Source organism: Puma concolor, chromosome A2 (genome assembly GCF_028749965.1).
Source record: "Puma concolor isolate L17-30 chromosome A2, mPumCon1.1.hap2, whole genome shotgun sequence".
NCBI lineage: Eukaryota > Metazoa > Chordata > Mammalia > Carnivora > Felidae > Puma > Puma concolor.
In genome coordinates, this window is record NC_141668.1 from 151,332,819 (window position 1) to 151,350,664 (window position 17,846).

At 56.8% G+C, this 17,846-nt stretch overlaps 2 protein-coding genes across 9 annotated transcripts in view; both read right to left on the reverse strand.

Annotated features, from left to right (window-relative positions):
- Positions 1-926: 926 nt before the first annotated feature.
- GRM2 (glutamate metabotropic receptor 2) lies at positions 927-11,982 on the reverse strand. Of its 7 annotated transcripts, none has more exons than XR_015248379.1 (6): positions 9,581-11,981; positions 6,366-7,203; positions 3,789-4,864; positions 2,454-2,508; positions 1,731-1,911; positions 927-1,501 (listed from the first exon to the last, which is right to left on the reverse strand). XR_015248379.1 is itself a non-coding variant. In XM_086698073.1 (6 exons), exons 2-6 carry the CDS (start codon positions 10,028-10,030, stop codon positions 1,428-1,430), a joined length of 2,619 nt encoding a protein of 872 aa, XP_086554199.1. In that variant the 5' UTR covers positions 10,031-10,166; positions 11,843-11,969; the 3' UTR covers positions 927-1,427. The 7 variants fall into 7 exon arrangements, 5 of the variants coding, with proteins under 5 accessions (XP_086554199.1, XP_086554200.1, XP_025772054.1 ...); XM_086698073.1 differs by lacking the exon at positions 2,454-2,508 and having other exon boundaries at positions 9,581-10,166; positions 11,843-11,969; XM_086698074.1 differs by lacking the exon at positions 2,454-2,508 and having other exon boundaries at positions 6,366-7,176.
- Positions 11,983-13,928: 1,946 nt separating this feature from the next.
- The window catches only part of RAD54L2 (RAD54 like 2), a 155,674-nt gene continuing 151,756 nt past the window's right edge, over positions 13,929-17,846 (reverse strand). For both annotated transcript variants that reach the window (XM_086698081.1, XM_086698080.1), the window contains one exon: positions 13,929-14,523. In XM_086698081.1, coding sequence (XP_086554207.1) covers positions 14,231-14,523 — 293 coding nt within the window. In that variant the 3' untranslated portion in view covers positions 13,929-14,230. The remainder of the gene's footprint in view (positions 14,524-17,846) is intronic.

A 17,846-nucleotide genomic window follows, 5' to 3' on the forward strand; every position in this document is an offset into this window, starting at 1 on the left:
CCACAGCCTTGCTAGCCTGTAACGGCAAATGAATTAACTTAAAAACAACCAATGTCCCTGGCCTGCCCATCTCCCAACACAAGACCTTGTCCCTCTGAGACTCCGCAGTGCCGGGGCACCCCAGAAGGTGCCAGGTTCTGCTCCTGTTTGAGTTCTGTGCCCACTGCCCCCCTACGCCACAGGAGGGCAGCGGTTGCCTGGCTGAGCGCTGTGCCTGAAACCCTGCCTCTGCGCCCTCTGCTGGTGAGCCCCAGATGGCAAGTGCGGGGGAGGGAGGATGCCCTAGGGCCCCGGGCCCCGGGCCCCACGACCCAGGCAGTTGGGGGAGAGCTCCTCCTGAGACTGGAGGAGGCCCCTTCTTCCACCTCTCACAGTCTGACAGCAGATGACCTCTCTAACTGCCCAGGCTCTGTCCTTCCTGCTTCATCTCCTCCCTCCACACCAGCTCTTTCTGGCTCTGTACACGGTACCCGAACAGGCAATGTTCAGCTGTGTCTCCTCTTGGTTCCCTCCACACCAAGGCTCAGCCTGGCTTTGTGCTAACCAGTAGCTCTTCCGAGTGCCAGGCAGGCCAGCTGTGGAAAAGCCCACAGTTACGGGTCACAGTCGGCCGCCCCTCCTGCCCTACCGCCCACTCCATCCGGGTCCTCCCTTGCGCTGTCAGAGGAGCCTGAGTCCCTTGAAGACCCCTGCTCTCATCCCAGTAGTTTCTTGGCTGCTCTGCGGGGGATCCTTTTCAGAGAGGATGGCTTTTTCATCTTCTGTCTCCCCAACCAAGCAGGACTGGGTCTGTCTTGCTGGCTGCCAGATCCTAGCATCCGGCACAGAGCAGGCACAGATCAGAGTCAACAAATACTATGGAAAGGAAGGTTGGGTGGCCGTGGAGGGCATGAGGGGTCTCCCTAGGTCAAAGGCAACGAGTGATTTTTTTTTAAATAAAGACACTTTATTTACAGGTAATACAAAATAAACCACAGGACAAACTACTATGCACGGGGAGGGATGGCCCCCACAATAACCCCCCTCCCCATCCCAGAATAACTTATGTAAAAAATTAAAAAGGCCCTAGAAGGAGGGAAGGGTGGGGCTGGAAGCACCTTTGCTGATTGGGGATTGGGGCCGGTGGTCCTTGGCCATCCTGTTCCAGGGCAGAGTAGACCCTGGCTTGCTCCCTTCTGAGTCCTGCCTGGGCCTAGCAAGGAGGGGACACGCTGAGAGGACAGTTGGTGGCTGCTGCAGAGGCTCCCAGGCCAAGGACCCTGACTTCTGACTCTGAAGGGTTGGAATAAGTAGGTAGGTAAGTGGCTGCAGGGGCGGGCATGGAGTTGGGGTTATTGCAATGCTCCAGCTGACTTCCTCCTGGCCCTGGATGTGGGGGTGCACCGGATTCCAGGGAGCAGCTGTGTGGGGGCAGGAATGTGGGGTCTTCAAAGCGACGATGTTGTTGAATCTACCACCTCACGGCCGTTGCAAACGGTGGGGACAAACTGGGAGCCAGGCCCTAGGAAAGGAAGTCAGAGATTGGGGCCAACCCTGAGGTCCTTTACAGAGGCAGGCAGCAGGGCAAGCAGGAGTGTGGAGGGAAGTTTCCCGCCTTCACCCCTCCCTCTCCTATCCAGCCTCATCTAAGGAGCTCTCCACCTCCAGCCAAGGAATCCCAGCAACCCAAGGAGTGGTCCCCATGTTGAGGAGCTGAGGCAGAGAGCAGGCTGCTTAGGGTGAATGCTGACCTTGGCCGAGGCTGGAGCTGGCCCTGGTGGCGGCGCTGCTGAAGCGGCTGGTGGGTGCACGATGGCTAACCACGTTCTTCTGTGGCTGGAAAAGGATGATGTGCAGCTTGGGCGCAAAGAGACAGCCGAGCACCACAGAGCCGCTGAGGCTGACCGACACGCACATGGTGGTGGTCTGCACCTGGGATGGGTGAAGTCAAGGATGAGTCTGGCCCCATGACCCCTGTCAGGCTGCAGGGTTAGGGAGTAAGGGAGATGGTAAGCATCCAACACTGGGTTTTGGTCCATTTGCCAAGCCCCAAAGGATTTCTAGGAAGGTGGGCACAGTCCCAGCGTCAGCCCGTGAACCACCTTCCCAGGGAGATCAAAGTTCCAGCTAAGGGGGGTGAACATGCAGGGTTGCAGGAATGTATGTGTGCATTGGAGTGTGTCTGCCAGTGTGTGTATAAGTGTGTATCTGCATGCATATGTGTGCAGGTATGTGTGTGTGCGCATGAGTGTGTGTGTGTGCATGTGTGCATGTGTGGATACTGCGTGTGTGTGTGTCCAGGTTAGTCCTTAGCCAACTATGATTGGCATGCAAATGCAAATCATATGCAAATGCAGGCTGAGTCAGAGCAGATTCCCTCCCCAGCCCTGGCCTCCACCAACCAGGCAGGTGGCCCAGCAGGTGCAACAACAGCCAAACCCAGCCGCCCTGGCCCCCAGCACTGCCCACCATACCTCTGTCCTGGGGGAAAGGGCCTTTGCAGGGGCTCTTGTCTCGATTTTCCTGCTCCTTTAATTGTTAAGATTGTCAGTTCAGACCCTGCTCTACACTCCCAAGCTGAGTGACCTTAGGCAAGGGATTGAACCTCCCTGAGTCTCCGTTTCTTCGTCTGTAAAATGGGGAGAGCCAGGGAGTTTACTCCAGAGTCGTGAGGATTCATCAAGATGATCCTCTTACTGTCTAGAGGACAGCTCATCTGTCACCTCTGCAGAGAGGCATTCCCTGACCACCCCCATTTAAAGCAGCCATAGCCCCCTAGAAGGTGAGGAGACCTATGAGACACTCAGTGCCAGTTGGAACTTTGCTTGGAAGCCACCAACTGGGGTACAGTTTCCACCTGCTTAAAACTCCCTTAACCCTATCCCCTAGATCTCCTACTGCTCTGTGCTTTAGCTTCTCTGCCTTTCTTGCTTTCATCTCTCAACCCCAGAGCTGCACAACTCCAGGGGCACTGTGCTACACTGCAAGGCTCCAAGAGGCATCAGAGCATGGTACCCTCTGAGACCATGTGGCCTGATAGCCCCCCATTCCCATTCCCACTTTCCACCCTCACCTCTGCCTATCTTGCACCATTTGTGCCTCCCCTCCTCAACAAGGGAGGTCAATGCACGCCCTCTGCTCCAATCGGCCTCTGTATTGACTGCCCTTCCCTACCTTCTCCATCCAACCTATTGAAACCTGCCTGTCTTGCAGAGCCCAGTTCAAGGATTCCTCTTCCAAGAAGCCCTCCATGATTCTCTCTCTCTCTCTCTCTCTCTCTCTCTCTCTCTCTCCACACACACACACACACACACACACACACACACACACCACATACACACCACACACACACACCTCCCTCTTCTGTGCTCTCACTAGGACCTAAACAAGTCAACAACATTTCCTGACTTAGTTCTTTAGTTGATCCCCTGGTCACCCACCCACTAGCCCAGGAGCTACCCAAGAGCAGAAACCAAGTGTCCCCTTCTGCAGCCAACCCCTCCATGGAGCAGGGCAGAGCATCGGCCCATCTGGACATATTTCGGTCCATGCCTCTCCTCGAGCTTAGGGGGTGACATCTGAGTCCTGAAATCTCAGCTCTAACTCCTCCACCTCCTTGTCCATTGTCTTAGTCCCCACTCAACCTTCCCACCTTCCCCTGGGATCCAGTCCCAACTGGGCCACTGCAAGCTGGGTGAGCTTTCAGCCTATTGGAGCCTCAGAGTTATCAGAAGAGTAAATGAGACACCAGAAAACAAGAGGTCCAGGACCCACCCCCAACCCCGCTGCCACTCTGGCAGGTGGCTCACCCGGTAGTCACTGGAGGTGACATAGAAGATGGGCAGGAAGGCCAGCCAGATGATGCAGGTGGTGTACATGGTAAAGCCTATGAATTTGGCCTCATTGAAGTTCTCGGGGCACTTGCGGGTCTTGAAGGCATAGAGCGTGCAGAGCGCGATGAGGAGCACGTTGTAGGCCAGTGAGCCCAGCATGCTTGCATCTCGATGGTTGCAGCGCAATGTCACCACCTCCCGCCGCTCCGGGGCTGTCTCCTTGCCGGTGCCCGGTGCCTCCACCACCAGCCAGGCAGCCACAATGAGCAGCTGGCCCGAGATAAGCGCCAGGCAGATGGCCACCTGTGAGGCAGGACTGATGAAGCGTGGCCGCTGGGCTCCCTCCCGGGCCCCACCGAAGATGCGCGCGATGCGGTTGGTCTTGGTGAGCAGAGCTGAGTAGCAGACAGAGAAGGCGGTGCCCAAACCAAGGCGCCGTAGGGTGCACACCACTGTGGATGGCTTGGCAATGAAGATGAAGGTCATGCAGTAGCAGAGGAAGACACCGCCCAGCAGGATGTAGCAGAGCTCTCGGCCTGAGGCCTTAACCACTGGGGTGGCATTGTGCCGCACAAAGACACCCAGCACGAAGAGGGTGGCCAGGGCGCCTAGGCAGGCAATGGTGACTGGTCCCACGGCCCAAGCATCGCCCCAGCGGATGTACTCCTGGGGCAGCTCAAAGCAGCCAGTCAGGCTGGCGTTGGGCCAGTAGCCCAGGCCACAGTCAGCACAAGTGAACTCGTCCAGCCGGTACTCGTAAGGCTGGCAGGGGATGCAGAGCCAGCAGCAGACCTCCCCTGGCTGCACACTCTTCACCTCATTCTGGAGACAGGGCTCACTGCAGCGAGACGTGGGCAGGGGGCCAGCCAAGGGCGAGGCCCATGGGATGAGGCTGGTGTCCAGAGTCAGGCCTTCTGCCCAGTAGCCCACCTTCTGGTAGCGATAGCGCCCACTGCCTGCCCGCAGGTAGGTGAAGATGTTGTAGCGACCGATACCATCACCAAAGCGGTCGAAGCGGACTTCATTGTGTGTGTCAGCTGGGCGGAAGGGGGCTGGAATTGGGGAGGGAAAAGAAGGTTGGATTGGTGGGTAGTCTTGATGTGACCTCCACCCTCACCCTAACATGGAACCCAGACCCCGACCTGAGGCCACTCCTTGTCCTTCTGAGCCCCATCCCCACACTAAAGCTGGACTTAACCCCAGCCATTGTTCTAAATGAGAGGCTACAACAAATCTCAACTCTAAACTCCAAATAAAACCCCAACCTCAAAGCCCAGGCATCTCCACAAACCTAATGTCCACACCAACGCCCAACCATGACTCCCCAAAACCTAGCTTTATGCCTAGTCTCCAGTAACTTCCAACCCAGACCCCAGACCCTAGACCCCAACCTTATCACAACACACACTGCAGCCCTCCCCCCAGACTTAACACGGACACCCTCACACCTAAATTCAGCCTCAGGTCCAGTCTTGGTCCCACTTAATTCTCTTGATGACAAGTCAACTCTCTCCCCTCTAGTCCTAATACTCACCTCAGTGCTAGCTGAACCCCAACTTTAGATGTGCTCATCACGCAGCTCACAAGGCACTTCTCTTCCCCATCTCCCCTCACCCGGGAACCTCACATCTCCCAGCCAGGCTCAAGAGGAAGCAGGACCCCTGTCATCCCAGGTCCCAGTGAGAAGTTGGGGTTCATACTAGCAGATGATGTGCATAAGGCTCCATATGGTGAATGATGCAGCCTGGAGTCCCTTGCAGGTTCCATGTAACCCCTGCTCCTTCAAGCCAGCCTCAAAGTCCTCAGAATCCAACTTGAGCCCTCCAATAAATCCTACCTAGCTCAGTGGGCTGAATTGAGCCTTGCTCTGATGGCAACCTCATGCACCCGAGTCCAATCCTAACCCCTCCCCTGATTCTCCCACAACTCTGAATATAAATCTCATTGGAACTATTATTCATCTTAACCCTGGGCCAGTGGGCTTTGGGGGCCCTGGCACCCTCCCACTGCTCCTACAGTGATGCTTCCTGAAGCACAGTGATGATTCTGAGGCGTTCATTTTTCGTAAAGCTGGAACGTTCATTAAAATAAATTTTGGTATGAAGAGACTGTGGCCACCTTGAATGGAAAATCAAGACAAGGAATAGAATTTTCCCAGAAAATAGAGTGCCACCTGATGCTCACTCTCAACCCACCCTTATTCTGACTCCCACTGATGTTTTGCTGCCTGAGAATGGGCTTGAGGGCCCCCAGTCCCTACTCTCCGCATGATAAAGAGGCAGGAGGGAGAGAGAGAGCAAGGTTCAAACAGGAACTAGAGACCCTCAGTGCAGGACTAGGCCAGAAAGTGAAACCTCAGCCCTGGCTTCAGTTGGAGTCCCCTCTGTCTAGCCATCCTTGTCCTGGATCACATCCCAGCCCTCCCCCACCCCCGGGTGACTCCCTCACTTGCTGTAGGCTACGTTTTCTTAGTCAGGTAATGGAACCTGAAGACCCGATCCCTCTTGCCTGCTGAAGGCCAGAAAACTGCTGGACACTAGCCAGCCCCATTACCATCAAACTTGACATTGAGCACGAAGTCCTTGTAGAGGCGGCGCCCGTTGACAGGCCGCATTGCATCACAGAGGTGTGTGGTGTTGGGGCAGAGGGCTCGGTGCATGTTGTGCAGTGCATGGGCCATGGCATACACTGCGTTGACCACAAACATGATCTTGGACTCTTGCTCAAAGGGCACGGAGCGCAGCGAGTGGGCTGCACAATCTCGCCGCCGGAAGCTACAGCCAAACCTCTGCTCCCAGAACTCACGGAACCAGGGGTTCCGGCTGTTGTTCCAAGGGTCCAGGCTCCGGAAGTAGGAGGCAAAATCGCTGATGGGATAGGAGGCCAGCTCGATAGTGATGGCGCCCTCAGCGGCCCCCTCGCTGCCGGCCACCACGCTCTCCAGGGCGCCCCAGCCATCACTGGCCACCCAGGTGAAGCTGGCATTGAGACGCCGGGTGGCTGCGAGGAGCTCGCGTGCGTCCTCGGAGCGGGTGAACAGGACAGCCACACGGGCACTGGGCTTCTGCAGTAGGGCTCGCACCACGCCTTCGAAAGCTGCGCGGCTCATGGCACGGCCCACCTTCTCCGAGGTGGCCACGCAGATGTTGCGGGCACGGGCCTCCAGCTCAAAGGCTTCGATGCCTGTCTCACCATAGTCACCCTCGGACGCCACAGTGGACACATATGTCCAGTTGAAGAAGCGGAGAATCTCGGCCATGGCCTTGGCTTGGAAGAAGTCGGGGGGCACAGTGCGGGCAAAGTAGTCATAGCGGGACTTGTCGCTCAGCTTGGCACTGGTGGAGGCATAGCTGATCTGTGGAATCTGAAATAGCCGCAGGAGGTTGGCCACCTGGGGGACCAGTAGAGAGGGCCAAGATCAGAGATCAGGTCAAACTCGAAAGACAGATGTGTTCCTCACAGCTACTCGACCTTGGGATCAAGTGTCTGTGTAGTCAGCCCTGAGGTCTGCTTCTCCCCAAAGACCCATACCCTGTCTTGATGTGTCTTCTCTCTGGGGGTAGGGAGTGTTCCACTCCTTCCAAGGGCTGGGAGAGAGAAGACCTAGGGCTGAGGCACCTGGCTCCGGAGCCACACCAGGACCCCTCTACTGTCCCCCTTCAGATGCAGAGCAGTAGCAAAAGTAGGGAAGCAAGGGAAGGCCCAAAGCTTGGGCTGGGGAGAGGTTGGTACTTGGCTGCACAGGGCAGGGGGCAGGGCACTAGCTGGGATGCTCAGGGCTCTTGGGCTCTCTACCTATTTGGGCCAGGTAACCTTTCCCCAGAGTCCATCCTGATGGAATGATGGAGAAAGAAGGAAAAGGCTTCCTCAGGAAAGGAGACCCAGATCTTGGCTGCCATCAGATGGCTGAACTTGAAATAAACAAGGCTTCCTGCTTACCGCTGACCACCTGGCAGGCCATCTCCTACCCTTGGGTCCCTAGGACCTGCCCGCTAGAGTGGGAGACAGACAAGGACATGGTGGGATGGGTAGGTGAGAGCAGGACAAGGCCCAGGTTCCACACGTGGGAGCTAGGTCCTGCCTTTGCACCTGGGACACAGGCTCTTACTCTGACAGTCTCAATGCCTTCTCCTCTCATACTTTCTGCCTCTCTGTCCCTGGGCAAGTTAGCAAACCTCCCTGAGCCTCAGTTTCTCATTCCTGCCTGATGAGGCTGCCGAGTAGGGAAAAATGAAAATGCATGTGAGGTCACAGTGCCGGGCAAAAGGAAGACGATAGGGGTTTGGGCAGGAGAGATGGGGTTGAAATGAGGAGGAATTATTAACAGGCAGGTTCAGCCTAAGATGAAGGGCTGGGCCTTGTTTTGACTCAGACAAGGAAAAAGCAGACCAATTTTGAAGTGTGGGCCCTGGTACAGGAGGCAGGCAGCTTGGGGTGGGAGGAAAGTAACTGGACTCCTGGAGATGAATGCATGGAGTCCTAAGAACTGTGGAGAGGGTGGATGCTGGGAAAGCACCCTGGAGGCCCCTGAAAGCATCAGCAGGTGGGATGTGGCAGATGTGGGTGCCGGCACAGCCATACCTGTCCAAGTTGCTACTGGCCACCTCCAGCAGCTGGGACTAGCAGAACAGGTAACTCACTTCCTGCAGTAAGAGGATGAGGAGGCCTCCCCCATCCCAGGTCAGAAGCTGCCTCCACAGTTCAGACTCCTGCTTCATTTCTCCTAAGTGTGCCAGGTCAGGGGTCCTGGCCCTGCCTCTGACTGCAGTGCCCTTAGCTGGCCTCGTAAAGGAAGCTGAAGCCCCAGCCAAGGCCCTCTGTGCAAATCCTAATCCTGATCCCAGTTCTGGCCTCATCTTCTGGCAACCTATTCTGGGCACCAGGCAGGTAAGTATCCAGGCAAGAGGTGGGACCCAGTCAGGGAGGGGGAGGGTCCCACATGGGCTAAAGCAGCCACGCATACCCAGGGATATCAGCTGGGCCAGTCTGTGAGAAAGCAGGAGGGAGGGTCTCATTCCCTTACCTTCCCACCCCTGCAAATCCTGTCCCCCCAAAGACCCTAAGGGACCCTCCCCCCACTTCACCCATTCTGCTTCTCTTCCTCCGGGGTCCCCATCCCTGTTTCTCTTCTCTGGGATGCTCCTGGCTTCTATCTTTCACCCCTTTCTAGTCCATGGAGAGGTGATCTGACAGAGCTGGAGGCCCTTGGCTGTGAGCTCTAGGTGAATGTCTCCACTTTGCCAGTGCCTGCCACTCTTCAAGCCTCAGTTTCCTCATCTATAAAATGGGTTAATAACAATAGCAGTTAATATTGATTATGCCTCTGACACAAGCTTTGCATGTATTACCTCATTAAATTTCCACCGCAACCTTAAGAGTGGCAAGTGTTATGAGTCTTGTTCTGTAAGGAGGAAACTGAGGCACAGAAGAGAGAAATAGCATCCAGTGTCACATAGTATGTCTGGGAGCCAGGATTCACACCTGGGGTTCTGATCCAAGAGGCCTGGCTATTAAGCTTCTTAGGACTCTTTAACATCAGCTGTGTGTGTGTATGTGATGCAAGTGGGATGTTTTCCTTATACAATTTCTAAAAGTCAGCCTGCATCATGTGACAGGGGCACTTTCTTGGTATTCTGTAAAAAGCTACTTAAAGGAAGCTCCTCGCCCCCCTTCTAATACATGGCAGCCTAGAGCCCCTGCTCAAAGGGAATTCTGGGCCCCTGCCTCTGGCCTCCCTCCCCAGTCCCCATTTGGGCAGCCCCACATACCTGAATGGAGACGTCGCTGTAGGAGCCGCCAATGACACCAGTGATGGCAGTGGGAGCATCACCGTGGGTGGCATAAGAGCCGTCGGGGCAGATGTGGCGTGAGCCATCGGCACCACGGCTAAGTGAGGCACGCACGAAGTCGAGTGCCTGCTCCAGGGCATGTGTGTCCTTGGAGCAGCTGTCGAGTATGTGCGCGCCCAGGCGCACACCCGGCAGCAGGCGTGGGTCACGGTTGATGCGGTCCAGTGCAAAAAGCATGGCCTCCAGGCGCTGGATGCCACGATGCTCATTGACAGGCCCACACTCCTCTGCCGGGCCGCCCTTCTGGTGTACCGGGAACAGCCCACCCAGGACCAGGTCCCCCTCCAGGGTCAGCACCTTCTTGGTGGGGCCCTCAGCCACAGTGCCCCATAGCAGAAGCAGTGCCAGGAGCCCAAGCAGTGATCCCATTGTCCCAAAGGGGATGGATGGGTCCAGCAGACCTGGGCCTCCAGGGGATGAGGGTAGAAGCAGCAAAGGCAAAGAAAGGAGAAAACAGGGACCAGGAAAGGACAGGCAGGAAGAGAGAGAAGAAGGGGCCCAGCTCCTGCAGAGAAAGAGACAGACAGACAAACAGGGAGAGGTGGAACCCGAGAGTGGCTACCCCTTCTGACTCTGCCGTCCCCAATTCCCTCACCTAGGGACATTCCTAGGGAGCCAGGGAGAGGTGGTATCACTGACTAAGCTGAGAAGCTCCTGAGACACCCATTGACCTGTTTCTCAGCCTTGCCCTCATCTGGGTCTTTAGATGGCCTCTGTGCCCATTCCATACTCAGCAGAGAGGGAGGGAGGCAGAGAGTAGAGGCCCAGACATAAGTTAGGAGAACTCAGCTAACACCAATCCTGCTGTGAATCAAAGAGTGTCCAAGACCTTGCACAAATCTCCCAGGACCCCAAAGTCAACACCTTTGCAGCAGGAGCCAGGTTAGAGTATAAACTTAGGAGTCCAATCTCTATCTTGAATCTTGCATTCCCAGAAATGAGCCATTGTGCCTGAGAAACCACCACAGAAGAGGGAAGGAAAAATCTCCGAAGGGTAGTCTCCAACTCCTAGAGAGCCTGGAACCCAGGGTGAGCACCCAAGGGTCCTAGCCTCTAGTTCTTAAAAAGCCATCCCCAGAGCCCCTGACTGAGGATGTAATAGAGACTCTAGACCCTGGGAGTTTGACAGCAAGGTGGAGAGGTTGGCCCCAGGGAGGGAAACTGAAGTGGCCACAGGTCTTAAGTCAACAGGAAAAGTCAATGTGAGCATATGTGTGTGTCCAGGGACGGGGTCAGTTCATCTAGTCAAAATCTCAAAATTGCTCAAGGTGAGACTTTTGGGCACCTCAGCTCTGCATAGAATGCCGTTTGAGACTTTATGCCCCTGTGTTTTCTTCAGCTCAGAACCAAGCATCAGAACCATCTCTAATCTCCTTATCCTCATCCTTTCCCTATCCTGTCCACCCTGGCCCTGGCCCTCAGGGACCCCTCCTTCCCTCTTCCACTCTGCACTTCATTTGTGCCCCAGCTACCCTCCCAGATGCCCACCCCACACAGGCTCTCACAATCACGCAGGCTTGGGAAGGCTAGGAGAAGGAAACTGAGGCTGAATAAGGTTAGCCACTAGTTCAAGGACCCCATGTCCTGGCACAGAGACTGGGGTTCTTCACTTTGCCCCTCAGCTCCCCAGGGTTAATCTCCCACTGGTGCCAGGGCAAGGAGACTGGGATCCTGTGGGTACCGGGAAAGCAGCAGTTCAACCAGGCAACCAGGAGAGAGAGGCAAGCATGAAGACCAACACAGATGAGGAAGGGACCCAGATGGGGGCTGAGGTCCAAACGGGTCAAAACCACAAGCCTCCCACAGGGGCGGCCAGGACCCAAATTCAGACAGGGACAATACCCTGAAGGGAGATAGAATCCCAGAGGCGGGCAGCCAGGGGGCCTGGGCAAGGAGTGATTGAGACCGGTAGGCTGACACAAAGATAGAGGCACAGACAGAAAGACAGACCAAAGGATGTAAGGAGAGGAGGAACGAAGGAGCGTGATGCAGGGCGTGCGTTCTCTGGGGAAGAAAGGCGGGACGCCTGGGGTTGTCTTCCCGCTTCCCAGAGCTCCTGGCGAGCTCTGGCTGGACGCCCCGGCCCGAGCGCCCCAGAACTCGAGGGCCCGCGGGACGCTGGGACATGGGGTCAGGATCTATAAGGTCGGCGGCGGCCGCGGCACCACGGGCTTACCCTACCTGGCGCGCCCGACTCCGGCGCGGAGAGAAACGGAGAGGAGCCGGGGGCGCAGGGTTCCAGCTCTCGCTCACTAGCTCGCTCTCTCGGCAGCTCTGCGCTCTCCGTCCGCCCGCTCGCCCGGCCGCTTTCAATCGCGGCCCGCCCCGCCCCTGGCCCCGGCCCGCCCCCAGCCCCTCCTCCGTTCCTCCCCACTCCGGATCTCCCGCTCCCAACCCGGCCTCCGCCTCCCTCCAGACTCCTGCACCGCTCCGTGCCCTGCGCCTCTGGCTTCTTTTCTTCGCGGGGCTTTCGTCCCGGAGCTGTCCACCGCGTGGTGCTGAATCCTCGGGCGCTCCTGCTATGCGCAGGAGCAAGCAGGTGCCTATCTGCCCCCTCTACCCCGCGGTCAGACTGCATCCCACAGAGCAGCGGGCACGGGACAAGGGACACGGGGCTGGTAAGGTCACTGAGCCCCAGGAGGTGCGCACAGTGTTGTGGCGTTCCATCTTTGAGAGCGGAGGGGCTAGCCGTAGGGTCCAAAGGTGCCATTGGGAGATAGGTAAGGGGGCATGTGGGAGATAGGTAGAGAGCTTAGCCTGCTGCGACGAGTCTTTCCCTGTCCTCACATCCATTCTCTCCATCCACAGACTGCAGCTCAGTCCACATGCCAGGCCTGGGGTAGGGGCATATGTCTTTGGCCCTACGTGAGAGCTGGGGCCTGAGTCACTAGAGGAAGAGATGGGGGGGCGGTCAGAGGAGAATGGGGCCTCCTCTTCCTGCAGATGACCTTTAAAGCTGCTATCCACCCCCTACACACACCCCGCCCTGACCTCCTCCCCCACCAACCTCCACTAATCCCCACCCTCATATACAAATATTTATGGCAAAAATATATCAACCTGGGGTGTGTGGGGGGTGCTACAGAGCCAGTGACTAGGGTCAACCCTAAGGGACATGCTGGGGCTGGCAGGGGATCTGGGAGGGGAGGAGGGGTGGAGAGGAGGCTCCTGAAACTGGCTGCTGCGTAGGAGGGAACAGGAGCTGGAGCCCGAGCAGAGGGAGGACAGCTCTGAGAAGATGCTCTTGACTCTTCTTCTCTCCTGCAGCAGAATGGAGAAGGACGCCCCCATGGGTAGAAGGTGGTGGATAAACTGCAGCCCCTGATTGTGCTGAAGGGTTCGGGGGAGGGGGCCCACATCCAGGTTTAGCCCTGGAGCCTGCATGAAGCATGCACACACTAGGTGCTAAGGCACACAGCATCCCTATATCTGCTCCCCTGGCACTGCCCTTTCTTCCACAGGTGTCAGCAGAGGCAAAGCTAGCTCCGACACATGCTAATGAGCACATGCCAAGCCCAGGTCCCTCTGGCACATGCACCTACATGTGTGTTTGGCAGTTAGGGGGGAGGGGTGTCACCAAGAAAGGATAGACTTTATCCCAGGATGCAGAAACCCAGTACCCCCAGTGGGTTGGAAAGAGCACGGCTGTGAAACACACACATCAAACACAAACACAAACTCCATTGCTAATGGGAGGTAGGTGAGGTGACAGCAGAATGAGGGTTCAGAGCTGTCAGACAAGGCTGGGGAGACAGATATGTTGTCTTCCAGCCCTGGCTGCTCTCATCCTCTCTGGCTGGTTCAGAGCAACTGCTGCCTGGGGTAAGTGAGTGATGAGCTGGGCCCTTGGAGCAGAGGGGTTGATAGCAGCAGGGTGCTGAGGTAAGAGGACCACACAGCAATCCCTGCCCCCCTCACTAAGACAGCCTCACAAAAGACACAGGGCTTTAAACACAGCACCAGTCCCAGAGGCCCATTATGCGTCCCACAGAAGTGGCCTACACAGTCCCACTGCAGCACATGGACATGCATGTATGTCCACATGTATGTACCCAGCTCTGCAGCCACCACTCCCAGGAGAAGCAGCTGTCAACTGGAGCCACAGAGCAGGGAGTGGAGGGCCTTCAATACCCCGCTTCCTCCTCTCACCCCAGGGTACCTTGACATATTCCCTCCTCTCCCCAGGCTAGGGGTACTTCTGCCCACCCCCAACCTATCTGCACAGGGCTCCTCAGGGTGAAACAAACACACAAATGCACAGCCCAAATCCAGGTGAAACAAGAAAATTATATGATTTATTCTGGTTCTGGAAGCTCCAATGTGAATCTGAAAAAAGATGTCAGAGGGGCAGTAGCCCCGGGGTCTGGGTGCAGATTACAGTCCCTGGCTCCTTTGGCCCTGGGAGCCAAAAGTATGGTAAGAAGGCTTAGCTAGAGCCCAGGGTAGTGGAAATCAGGTCCCCCTGAGGCCCCAGGCCCCAGCCTGGGCCTGAGAGGTGAAGGAGGAAGAGGGCTGAAGAGTCTGCTCAGTTCCTTAGCGATTGTACCCCAGGAGGGTATGAGCCTAGGGTTACTCCTCACCCTTCTCGGGGGTACTAGGTTCCCGGGGCCACTTGGCAGCCCCTAGGGGTTCAGCCTCAGGGCTCAGCCTTGGCTCTCCCAGGGGTCCCTCGCCTTCCAGGTCCAGCTCCTCAAAGGATGAGCCACTGGCGCCCGACTCGCTATAGCTGTGCTCACTGCGGGTGTCACCATCGTCCCAGCCACGGCTGCTCACCCCAGGGGACGGTGTGGCAGCTGAAGTCTCCCGGCTGCCAGGACCAACCTCCAGGCTTACAGAACTCGTGTCACTCATCGTATCAGCTCCTGGACCAGGAAGAGGGAGTACACATTAGCTAGGACCCCCATGCCCTCCCCTCCTCCAGGGAGAGGACAGAGGCCTTATCACTTGTTCAGCAATCCAGCATACATAGTGTGCTCATGAATAATAAAGTGGGCCCTGGCTCAGGAGACGCGTTGCAGCTGGCCTCTGGCCTCTGCCCTGAGCAGGGCTGCACTGACAGGGCAAAGGAAGAGAGGGCGGGGGAGGGCAGTCAGCTGTGCACTCCTCTCCCTCCCCTGAAATAGCCTCACAGCTCCCTGCACGCCCACAAAGCCTGCTGCCCCACCCCCACCCCCCAACAGTCCATTAAGGACCACTCAGCCCTGAGGTGAGGAGCTAAGGGTAGAACAAAAAGACTCAAGTACTGTCCCCTCCTCCACCCCCCATTTCAGGCTTAGAGAAAGGTTTGTTCAAGGCCAGCTACAGACAGTGCCTACAAGGCATGAGGACAGGAGAATGGACCAGGAGGCCTACTCTCTTGTCCCCTCCCCCATGCAGGGCTCCCCAAGGAGCAGCCGTATCCAGGAAGGCAGCTGGCCTCAGCCTCTGGCCCACAGAGCCCTGATTTGAGGAGGCAGCTAGGGCAGGAGTGGGATGGAGAAGTCCTAGGAAACCAGCTGCAAGGAAGGAGGGTACTGGGATAAAGCATTTTAAAGGCTTTCTTCCCATATGCATGGGTCATCCCAGAGGAGCCCTTAAATATCTCCAATGACTGGTGGTTCCTGAGCCACAAGGCAGCAGAAGGGGACCAGAAGAGCACTCTGAGGGCAGCTGGAGAGCCCTGAGACAGGGGTGATGGTTCAGGTCCCTCCCAGTCTGTTCCTCCCACCCCTAACACATCCTCCAGGCAAGCAGACACTTCATCTGCCCTCTTCAGGAGCAACCCTTCAATTCATCTCCCCAGATCAGAGAAACTGACAACAATTGGCAGGGGGCAAGGAGGGACAAAGAGCTCAGGCCTGCTGTGTAAGAATCCAGATTGAGAGAAGGCTGATATGTCTCCCTTCCTATGTGAGAGGGAGAGGGGCAGCTGTCAAACATCACAGAGGTGAAGGGTGGGCCAACTTCCCCAGATCCTGTCTCCATGGTGATGGAGCCCCGAGCCAGGAGCAGCTGGGGAATGCTTGGCATTTGGACTTGGCCTGGAACTTACACTGTGCCTCAGATGGGGACTAGTGTAAGGATGGGGAGACTTGGAGTCCGCTCTCCAGTCCCCTTGGCCCTGAGAAGATGTCCTTTGGGCCAACTGGCAGAGGTGAAGGGAACCCTGGAAGTGCCAGGCTTCTGGTCCAGGGCCCTCTTCTGGCTGGGCCCCAATCATGACGCCCAGAATAGAGGCATCCATGAGTGACCTTGGGTTACATCCTGAGTTATGGGTGGTTCCTTCTGACTCTGGGGCAGGACTCCAGCCTCTTAGTCACTCCTTAAATGATAATCAGTGCACCAGGGGCTGTAGGCCTGAAAAGAGCAAATGAAATGGGGCCCCCAGGCCCCATTAAACTGTCATGTTCCACCAGCCCACTTACCCAATGGCTCTCTTGGGATCTGGATATGGGAACCTGCCTGCTTAGCTGCCAGCTGCCTCCTCCTCCCTCTCCCAGCTCCTAGGCTAGGGGTGATCAGAGGAAGGAGCCCAGGGAGGCCCCTTCAGGCTGGGGCCCAGTATGCTGGGATAAGGACAGCCCCTGGGGACATTTCTGGCAAATGAGTCCAAGGCAGGGAAGTGGCATCCCTCTAGGCCTACCAAGGTCTGCACCAGAGGAAGTTCCAGAGTCTTGGGCCTGTGTCCCAGGGCACAGGAGGCCTGGCAAGGAAGAATAGCACCTAAGTCTCTAGGGCTGCTGGGGCAGGGAATGAAGCTACCACCTTCACCCCAGTCCCTCCTTCCTCCAATGCCCACAGCCAGTGCAGGGAGATCAAATATTCATTGCTTCTCTGGAGCTAAATAATACATCAATGTAATAACAGGCATAAGGCAGCTAATCATCCCCTTTCACCTCCTAGCCCAAGTGGAGGCCCCAGTGGGGAGGCAGGCAGGGGCAGGCCAAGCCCTGGGCAGCCAAGTACCCAGCACACACTGCCATGCAAATGACATGCACCTGGCAGACACATGCTCAGAGTCTGCCCTGGGTGTCAGGGCAGACCCTGTCAGAGGTGGGCAGACCCCTTGGTGCCCCCACCAGGGAGTGGGCGGGCAGGCTAGTGGGGAGGACAGGCCAAGGCTCTGGGGGCGTGGGAGCCACGGCTGCAGCCAGCTGCAGCAGGTGCCAAGCAGTCCTTCAACACCCCTGGCAGGCAGTGTTTGGGAGAGAAGCTGGGTGGGTGGGCCAAGGACGGGATGGGGGTGGGGTGTAAGCAGCACAAGGAGGTTGAAGGAAGGTCAAGGCACTCCCCCTTCCTTCCCTGGGGACTGCCTGGGCCTGCTGACCTTGTGCCATGTCTTGTGCCCACAGTAGGGGCACTGAAGAATGTCTGCTGGGCTCCACCAGGCGGGTGGAGCAGTGCCCCATGGAGATAATTAAGTGGCAGATGAAGTTAACTGTGTTGGACATGGCCTCTAGGGAGTGGAGACTGACTCTCAGTACCCCAACCCCCTGCTACAACGTACACCACTCTAGGGTGACCTTGGCTATGGAAGACTGGCTGGGCATACGAAATCTAAAGAGAGAGGGACAGCTGCTCTTCTCCAGCCCTGTACCACTCCCACAGGTCTTGGGCCTCCAGAATCGATTACACAAGGCTCCACGAGCATGGACAAGGGCTGGATTCCTTAGGATATTACCAGCAGGCCCCCTTGCTCCTGGGAACAGCCCAGGGTCGCAGAGGTGATGGAAGGGAGGGGGGCTGAGAGCAGGCAAACCACCAGCTGGCCTGGACCTGGGATATGAAGGCTGGCTCTGGTGGAAGGGGCAGGCACTGATCTTCTGGCTGCCCTCTGCATGCTCTCTGGCTGCTCTTCAGAAGGGAGAAAGCATCCTTCTTTTGGCTGGGTTCCATACCGGGGGACAGGAGAACAACCTGTTCCCTTCTGTACCTTCCAGATCCAGTGCCAGGCTTACTCCCTGATGAGCCCCACCCAAGTGATGCTTTTCCCAAACAGCTGCATCTACCTCCCATGAGCATCCAGCTGTCTGTGAGCTCAGTTTCCAAGGGTACTCCCTGTTGCATCTGAAGGGAATCCAGGCAGGGTCTTTGTATCTGTGTTGCCAGGGGTAACATGTGTGAATCCACATCTACATGGATCCATGTATCTGGAAACAGGCAATTCTGCATGTGGGTCCGGGGTAGGCACATCTCCTTCCTCCAC

What these genes read in the sequence shown, in the direction of transcription:
- GRM2 (XM_025916269.2), bottom strand. Translation starts at nt 10,030, where the DNA reads ATGGGATCACTGCTTGGGCTCCTGGCACTGCTTCTGCTATGGGGCACT. An exon ending in GCTCAATGTCAAGTTTGATG is followed by an intron (nt 4,865 to 6,365) that starts GTAATGGGGCTG and finishes CCCCAATTCCAG; the next exon opens with CCCCCTTCCGCCCAGCTGAC. An exon ending in TCACCTCCAGTGACTACCGG is followed by an intron (nt 1,912 to 3,788) that starts GTGAGCCACCTG and finishes CACCCATCCCAG; the next exon opens with GTGCAGACCACCACCATGTG.